At 31.4% G+C, this 10287-nt stretch overlaps 1 protein-coding gene across 1 annotated transcript; it reads left to right on the forward strand.

Moving 5' to 3' along the window:
* Positions 1–3764: 3764 nt before the first annotated feature.
* LOC123712080 (T-complex protein 11-like protein 1) lies at positions 3765–10114 on the forward strand. Its single transcript, XM_045665022.1, has 9 exons — positions 3765–4159; positions 4516–4704; positions 5201–5321; positions 5859–6065; positions 6201–6351; positions 7376–7539; positions 7824–7999; positions 8353–8519; positions 8892–10114. Exons 1-9 carry the CDS (start codon positions 4065–4067, stop codon positions 9083–9085), a joined length of 1464 nt encoding a protein of 487 aa, XP_045520978.1. The 5' UTR covers positions 3765–4064; the 3' UTR covers positions 9086–10114.
* The last annotated feature ends 173 nt before the right edge of the window (positions 10115–10287 follow it).

Here is a 10287-nt window from a genome sequence, read left to right on the forward strand (position 1 = left end):
AGTGGTATTACGTTATTATAATGATATATAGAACGTCCATAATTTTTCTTTTCTGTACAATTATTGGTAATTTACAGTCGTAAGGCTTGGTTGATTCTTGTGAAAATGTTTAATAAGAAACCCTGTTTACCTTAGACAGTTTGTCGAAAGTTCAGACGGAAAATTACACAGAGTTCCCCCGATTCACGAAGAATATTAACAGTTTTCGTAACTTTTGGGAATTATTTGGTAACCGAGTTTTATTTATTTCACCTTATCCTTACGCAATTTTACGTTTTATTCGGTAATGCTTACTTTTACTTTGGGTATATGTTTGCCAGGAAACGATCGTGTGCCGCCTGATGCACACCTGATGATTTTTTTCAAACTGCCCGTTTCCCGCCCGAAGTCTCATCTGATGTTAAGTGATTCCGCCGCCCATGGACACCCACATTCTCAGAATGCAGGTGCGTAACCTGTCTTTTAAGAATTGGTACACTCTTTTCTTGAAGGACCCTAAGTTGAATACTTAAGTAGACACATAGAGGTGGTGCGCGGCATAAACTGCCTTAAGAAACGATCAGTTATGGACGAAGGGCGTCGAGGGATACGAATGATATTTCGTGTTCTGCCTTACCGTCATGATACATGATTCAATTTGGGAAGATAGATTAAGTTTTTTTTTTACTTTAGATAAGCGAGGCACGGTAAATTAGGTAAATAATTACGGCAGAATATCATAATTACAGTCACATAAGACCCTTACAGATAACATTATGGTAATACGAAATCTTACATCTTCTGTTCGGAACGGCTTTACGTTTTTGTCACCATCTTGGCTCCTATTTGGATTGCAAATGGATGATAACTCTAATACTATCTTAGTGTCATAATAATCACTGTGATCTGCTTCAAGTAAATAATCTTTCTCGTATACTAAAAGCTTTTATTTTTACTATGTTCTAAGAAAATATGCACCAGTGAAAGACACTGAACTAAAGAGTAATTTATATATTTTGAAACGTTTTGATGGCTTAAAAACGTTCCGTAATAACATTTTGAAAATAAAGCGGATAACGTCTTCTTTTATATTTACAGAATAAATGCCTTAAACTCATATCGCATAAGTATGAATAAAGTTTACATAGTTAACGGTCCCTCGTTATAGCGGGATAAAAATTAAGTATCAAAGAAAATAGTATTAGTCAAGGAACAAGAATATCAAATAATTTTCTACTGTTAATATTTCTAATGGGGGTAATACCTCACAGTTGACAGGAGCGTGCAACGACACACTATATTTATTATATTCACTTAATACTACGAGTATTAGTACAATCTTGATTACGTTAAGAGTTTTTCTAGAAATAGAAAACAAATTATATCCTGTCTCCTAGGCAGCGACGGTAAATATTTTCTTTCAGAATGAAATAGGAAGTTAGTTGTGAAAAGTAATCCGTTCCGACACTCAGTTTACGTACGTAAATTAGTTGCTAGTTCTGTCTGTGAAAAAGTTAAATTGCCTTCTTGACTCCGGCTAGCCAATTCCTTTAAGCGATTCTTGGAAATAAAACTTATTATAAAATATTAAGAACTTTTATACCTGTGAAGTTTATGTAAGCTACAGCGTAACTATGAATGAAACTTTTGTTTGTATATATATATACAAACAATATATATATATATATATATAGTTTGTATATATATATACAAACAATGTATATATATATATATATATATATGTATATATATATATATATATATGTATGTATGTATGTATGTATATAAATTTGTAGTGGCTAGATCGCAAAAAACTACTATATGTATGTGTGTGTACCAACATATAGCTATGCACTATAAAAGGTAGAGAATTAGGTATTGATATTATATATACGAATATTATATATACAACTAATATGAGTTACTCTACTCTCGAACTTCAATATTGATTAAACTAATAAGGACTAGGTACAAGTACTACAATGGTATAGATTATATAGGAATATATTATATAATCTAGAATATAATATAATATAATCTATTCCTTAAAATGTTTGTGTTTGTTGAAATATTCCTGGGCGAAAGATTTCATTTCATTATCACCAGAGTAGGTCAATTTTCTACATAATATTCGGTTGATTGACCTGCACCAACTGTATATTAAGACATTCAGTGTCATTTCTTCAATTTTTTTTTTGTATGTGTTACACATTTGAAGGGAAAGGACACAAATATGTCAGTGTACATTTTTATCGTACCTTTTACAGCACACTTTGGAACATTTTTTTTAATGTGTCACACATACACTTAAAACATCGGTCTAACTCGATAATTTAACCACTTCTTATTTTTAAAATATTTTTTTGATCGTATGTAGATGTTGTTTGTTTCATTTTGATGCCGTATTCTGCATGTTTTGCAACTTTTAATGATAAATTTCAACACAATAATACAGGACCCAGCCACAAACGTATGCCACCTGTCCTAAATCGCATTGACCTTCACTGGCGTCGTGTATGAATTCTTCCCTAAATGGAATTTTACTTCCTTCGGGAACGTCAACTTCTATCAGTTGATTTTCTTTGAGAAAAAAGTCTAAGGTTTGCAGTCAATCGTTTTTATCTTCTAATCCCCATTATAAATTATAATTATTAAGGCTTTGAATGCTCCTTCAAAATTTACCGTGTTAGGAGAAATATTCCTCACCCCAAAGCTACTGATGTTCCCGAAGAAATTCTCGGGCTGGCAAATGCTCCATCGCAACAGCTACGCTGTGGCTGAAAATTTGCGCCGCTGTTTTCACGAGCATTTTTTTGGCTATATTAACATGTTCCTCTGTTAATTTCTGCAGGCATCGGAGTTCTCCAAATGATTTATCGGCAGCATACAGTAGTTCAATGTATTCCCATTTAATGAGTTTCTGTACATAAAACGGTCAAGCTAGTTGCTTGCCCATTTTTGATAACTTCCTGTATTATTACTTTCAATTCATTTTTGTTCAGGTTACTGGTGAAATAATAAGCGACAGGTTGTTTGTACTTTTTTTTCATGCCCTTCACCATGAAAACCAATGCATGGCTTGCAAATAATTGTTTGCAATTTGAATTGCACTTGCTGCGTAAACGACATCTCGTCAAAGATTAACGTGCACAGTTTATCTTCGCGAGGCAAATTATACACAACTTTTTTCAATTTTTCATAAATGACTTTATTTATTTATGCCCGGCTTTAGTTTTATTTCAGAAATTAATCTTTTTAAACATTTTGCTGATGGCAATGTAAAATATTTTGCCATCATGGCATAACACTTTGGACTCCTCTTATACTATAAAGACAAGGACAATACTTTTTCTTCCAAACCCTTTTGTTTTTACGCCGTTTGCATCTGCATTGCGGTAAACAATTTGGATCACAAGCCATCATACATCATCCATCATCATACCTTTAACTACTTTTTGAAAAGTAGTGTTGGCATCCAGTTTTTCGGCTTTTGGAACAGCTTGACTCGACGTGCTAACGCAACAAGCAGGAGTCAGTTTGTAATTAGAAATTTTTGTTTTGACACTTTTGCCGTTGGGAGTTGGCATTCAAATACCTGATATAACATTATTATTTTTTTTGTTGAACGTTTGAAATGGTAATCATATTCTGTAAAAAGCAGCATCTCTTGAGCACAGTAGAATCTAGGAGATCGTCTATAGAGGGCGCTATCATCGAAAGAAAAATCACGTTGTCACGACGTTATCAAAAGGTGACGTCAATTTTAATTTAACGTTTGACAGCTGTTATAAATTGACAAGTATTGTAAACCGAGAAGAAAAACAATTCAAATAATTACGAAATCGGCCAATTATTAATATTTAATGAATATTAGAAAATACGGCAGAAACAATATTTATGTCTATAATATTTTACCAACGAAATCCACATTAAAATTTAGGTTATGTGTTGTATCATGGAATGATTCAAGGTGAATAAGATGATTTGAGATCTTGAAACTGTAATATCACGTTCTGCCTTATATGGATTAAAGGGTTTATTAATCCTTCCTGATTTTTACGCTCAGTTTAAACTGCGGTCTAGCTATGGGCGACCGTGACAAAAGTGATTCAAGCTCTCAAGATGAGAACTCTGAGAAAAACATAACGATTCCACCAAGAACAGCTCCAGCTGGCCCAAGGTATTAACATTTCTTTTTATAATCAAAGGCCAAAATTCCAATCAATGCACATGAAACTTTAATTTATACTAAACAAAGGACCCTTTGTTCCTAAGATTGACAAAGTTGTCATTTTATTATTATTTTCTTTGAATATATAACTATGTATTTTAATTTATTTGTACTTTTACAACAGATAATTTTATGTAACAGATTTATAGAGTGTGCCTTACAAATAAGCATTGTGAGATGAAATTTCTAGGGTAAAACTTGTAGATGTTTTTAAATTTTAATCTTATTTTTTATACATGTTTCTTTTCATAATACTCTACACCCTTGTAAAAACAATATTTGATACAAAACTTGTATAATTACAGCTACTTTGCCAGTGAGCCCCTACAGTTCCGAATTCGTGGGACAAGTATAACAGGAGCTTCACCTCCTCACTTTGTAACATTGGAGGATATCATGAAAGCAGCCCATGGCATGAGGAATATGGCTTTGGCTCATGAGATAGCTGTTGATCAGGACTTTAAGCTGGAGCCATTTGAAGCACCTGATAACAGGTAATTTATTGTTTATGCCTTTAAGAACTAGAGTCTAAAATTCATGCTAGACTTAAGATGGAACTAAATTACTAGAATATATTCCATTAATTTGGTCCGTGTAATTAAAGTGCTTTAACAAAGGAAATTAAATTCACATGATAGTAGTATAATAGTAAGGTTATATCTATAAATATAAGTAAACTTATATAGTGTTTTGTCTAATGTATATAGAGGTTATAATATTAGCAAGTTCTTTGTTGATTATGTATGACTCATAACTGGTCTTTGTGTGCAACATGAGGTGCAACTGACCTTAGATTACCTTATGTGTCATTCAAATTTTTATATATAAGTTCTCTTAAAGTGTCTTTATGGCATGAGATACTCCATTTCTGTGGCTCTCACTTTTTAAGCTAAATCATGTCCAAAGTTTTCTATTCCTTGCTTTGCATTAGACATACCAAGCAATTCATTTTCATTTCACATACAAATTTAATAAATTTTAATTTCACAGCTATCAAAAGCTAGTAAAAGAAACAATGCATCGGGCATATTTTGACATATTAAGAGAACAATTGAACTCTGATCCGCCGGTGTATAAACAAGCACTAGTGTTATTGGAAGATGTGAAACAGGTATAGTGTAAATGTTTTTTCTTCCCAGACATATACATAGGTACTTAGTTATTACAACTCATAAATGAATGTTAAAATTCAAACATCTAATAAAACCATACTACACACTTGTTGCTTAATTACAAATTGTTGTTTGCAAGCACTATTACCTTATGTTACTACTCTTATAACTTAAACAACTCATGATAAGCTTTGGCTTAGTTAGTGAAGCTAAGCCATTATAAGGAACTTCAGATAATATCTACTAAAATTAAAAGTTTGATTTCAAGTACTGGCATTATTGCCTTCCCATGCTTTCATTTATACACATACATTTATTGTCTTGGGAATGAACATTATTTTAAAATCAATATATATATAAGTCTATGTTATGCCAGATAATGTAGCATTCTATTGTTAAAAGAACTTTTAAATCAGCCTAGAATAGTTGAGGTTTTATGTTGCAAACATTTTTTTTTTCTCATTGAAATATTACTACAGATATTAAATACATAATATTTATCATAATCATAGTTTAACTTGAATGTCTAACTTCAGGGATTATTCTCAATACTTCTACCGCGTCATACAAGGATTAAGGAAATGATAGAAGAAGTCCTTGATAGAGATTTTATCAAGCAGCAAGCAGAGAACAACAGTTTAGACTTCCAGAAGTATGCAAAGTTTGTTATAGACCTGATGGCAAAGCTGGCTGCTCCAGCAAGGGATGAAATGATACAGAACATAACTCAACTTACTGATACTGTAAGTAGTTTTATTTAGCAAAAGTAGATTACATTGTACCCCCTGTATCGTTAGGTACATGGAGGTGACCGAGGTCTGAAGAGAAAGAATGTGTTAATTTTAAAAAAAAAGTATTTGAACATAATATATTTTCAGGTCGACATATTCCGTGCTATTTTGGAGACACTAGAAGTTCTCAAGTTGGATTTGGCTAACACATTAATAGCCATGATAAGACCACATGTGCAGAAAGAAAGTGTTCAATATGAAAGAAATAAATTTGATGAAATGCTCAAGCTCTCTGAGGGTAAGTGATATATTTGAAAAATTCTGACCAATTAACATTAATTAATTCTTAAAATTTAATTTAGTTTGTTAAAATTTTCCTGACATTTAATGACCCATTTAACAAATGGTATTATAGTTTGAGGCCATAAATTCTAATACATAATAAAATAAACTTTCATACTTAAATTTGTCATATTAAGGTTTTTGTAGCCTAGATTATTGATTTGCACTCTGTACATCTTATTTAGTGCTGGTAGACAGTAATAGTAAGATGTTGTTAATTTGTACAGAATATAGTCATAGGTATATATAGTGATATCTCTTTTCATAACAGAGTAAACTCAAGATGAGTAAGTAAGTACTTTAATTAAATTAGAAAATAACGTCCAGATCTTGGCTTCAGATTACTATATCTGTTTAATAATCACTTTTTTTTAATTGGCAAGTAGATGATTGGCTAGGTTTAATACCGGTTTCCTCAGGATGTTTTCCTGCATGGGTACGTGGCAAGTAGGTCAAGGTAATCGGCCAGGTGTAATGCCGGTTTGCTCAGCATGTTTTCTTGCATTCCGGTGTACGGCAGGGTGGAGTGTCGCAAGCTGGTGCCAATACTGCTCTGCAAATATTGCAATCAGTGATGCCAACTCCTATAGAATGTTCCCTAGAACCGACTTCAAATACCCCTGAAGTGTTGTACACTCGGTTTAAGCAGTAATTTCAGATATGCATCGAAAATACATTCGAGTATTATACAATTTTCATGTTGAAGTATTATAGCTTTTTGGTATTTCAGTTATACGAGTTTATATTTGGGTTTGTTGTTTGGGTTCTAGGATTAATATAAATTGTACAGAATCGTGCATTTTCGGAGAGTAACAACATATTTTGTATAGTACCCCCTATATTAATGTACCTCCTAAAACCCCCCAAGATTGATTCCCGCTAAATTTGAGGGGGAAACCCCCAAGTTGGCCATCAGTGTTTAAAAAACAAACAGATTTATTTATTAATAATGGGGTTTTTAACATTGGGAAATATTAAAGATGGACTTCAATACACCAGTGAATGGTTGCAACGACACATCGAGAAGACAGGGCTTACTCTCCCGGTCACAGACACAAATATCATAAGAAACGTCACAGCCCAAACACTGGCCAAAGCGTACTTGGAGTTACTTGAGTGGGATGAATCGAAAGGATATCCAGAGGTATTATTATATATATTTGAGAGAAAATCTCAAATACAGTCAAAGCTTGGAGACAATTTTGAGTTTGTAGCTGTTCAGTCCTAGTATAACCCCAAAGAACCTGTTCTGTCATTAATTGCTTATAAAACGTCTCCAAGCTGATTTTAAATTTTAAAATAAATATTTGTATGTTAATGCAATAATATCATATCTTGAGGAACACAACGATTTCTATTCATATATTATTATTATTTTATATTATTCATATATTATTATTATTAACATAACTTTGGAATATTTTTAAGACAATACAACTTGACAAGCCCCGCTTTGTTGAGCTGGGATTTCAAGTTTATCGGCTTGTTTGTGTTGCGTCAATACTGCTTGTCAGTCCGTCGTGTGGTAACGATCCTAACGCGAACCATAAACAACGACTTAAAGACAAGATTGACATTATCATAGACAATGCATCTAATGACATGTAAGTGGGCTATTTTTCAAAAATCTATGGATAAGTAATGATTAAAATTTAATTAACAAAACTTATTCTTTTGTATATAAAATGGTTGATACAATTCGTTTATCATATGAAATTCTCTTCCTTCTTCAATATCAACTCTTTTATTGTTCATAAATACTTGCAAGTTCTTTTTTATTTTATTTTTTCGACGATTAAGCATATTATTCATTAAAAGTTAAAAAATAATTGTGTGAGTGTTAAGGAATGATCTCCATTAGACCGTATAATGTATTTATATAACCTTGCAAACTGAAATATATAGACGAACTCATAAATTGACATGTTAGAATTTTTCATCTAAAATATTTTTTCAGAGAATTTAAGGAGGTACTACCTTCCATAGCCGAAGAAGTTATACAAATGACGGAACAGTTGTTAGAAAGTATGAATCAAGAGCCTCTAACTGGAGAAACTAAAGATCTTATACGCACACAGATTATATCACTTGGCGATCCAGAACATAGAGTGAGGCAGATTGTTCGTGAGTAATTTTAGTATTTAGTATTGTCTTTTGTTAACATAGCTTTTACACATGAAGAAAAACACTTTTTGAATGGATTGAAGCTATGTATTATTATTAAAAACTTACAATAATTTACATTATATATATATAATTATTTCGCTACGCGTCATCTAATCTATTCACTTTTAAAATATAATAGTGGTAATAAAAACGTAATAGTGAGGAAAACATAATGAAAAAAAAAAATTTAATAATGCAGCGACCTCAAATCCTACAACTATTCTCTTTCCGCACAGACTATATTGTCATTGACAATTGACGCGTCAAGTGATATACGCTGTATGTACTGGAACAAATTTTCTAGTGCTATAATTATATATATTTTTTTAGGCCAAAGGGTGCTTGAGTTCCTAAAAGTGATCCTTGTATGTTCTGGTGGGTCCAGGCAGATACCGGTTGGACTATCAGCATTTACTAAAGAACTGACCTCGGTATCAGGCACCTTACTACGTTATGTTATGCATAATAAGGCAGTATTCACACAACACTATATGGATATGATCGCTAAGGAACTCAGTAACTGACCTTCATAATATAACATCCACGATTTACATCACACAAAACTATGCAGTGTTGTATAGATATCTTTGTAAAACAAATATTCTACATTTATTTCTTTACATCTCATATATTTAAAAATTAAGCATCATTTTCGTTTAGAAAGATATCAAATGTTCAAATATAGTAATAATAATAAAATATAAATATTATTACCATCAAACTTTTAAGTGAAAATCTGATGAATAATTTTATCGATGCAATGTGTAAACTGATTAACAAAATTTTACTAAGTAAATTAACTAATTACTTTACTAATTATAAGGCAGAATTTTATAATAATTTTGATGTATCAATTTGACACATGGAATAGATAAGGTTAAATAATTTTAACACAATTATGATTTTAGACCCATATACTAAATAGTGGATACATAACATTCATATGGTATTTACAAATATATTCCTCAGCATGAATAATACGTACGATTTGTCAAAAAAAAATTAACGCGAAGGAAATAAAAAACCTTTGCTATGAACTAGTATGTTTCTATAACATTGTGTGGCTAACTTGGCGAGTAGAATACTTAACCAAGCTATTAAAATATGTGGTTGTCAAAGGCCACTATTATTCGCAATTCTTTGTCAAATTTTAGCATAGCTTGTAACAGCTGTTTGAAACAATTCTAAAAGTGTAATAAATCCGCCTTCTAAAAATACTCCATTTGAAATATTGTATTCGTTTATATTTGTGAAATGTTGTCTATGTATAAACACAATCTGCGGCAATTTGTTTCTATGAACTAAAACATTAAGTTTACAAATACCGTCTCACGAAGGAAGTCCAATACTCGCATATAATTAAATATTTTATTAAAAAACAAGCTACTTTTAATAGACAATACCAAATTAACATTTATGATTAAAAATGCATTTAAATTTTTAGGAATTTTTAAATTTATTGTGTGATTTTTTATTTTTACAATCGGATATGTCCAATATATTTATAGAATAACATTATAATATCAAATGCACTAATAAAATTGCTATGAATATGACTTTCTTTTACTATACTCCTTATATTATTCTTGTTATTATTATATTCTTGTCAAGAACGTAGAAAATAAAAATCGAATAAAACAATCCCTTACAGCAGGTATTTGAAAAAGCTAACAAATAACCAAAAGTTTAATATAAAAACGCATCGAAAATATTTTCAATTAAAAAA

This window comes from Pieris brassicae, chromosome 7 (assembly GCF_905147105.1).
Source record: "Pieris brassicae chromosome 7, ilPieBrab1.1, whole genome shotgun sequence".
NCBI classification, from domain to species: domain Eukaryota; kingdom Metazoa; phylum Arthropoda; class Insecta; order Lepidoptera; family Pieridae; genus Pieris; species Pieris brassicae.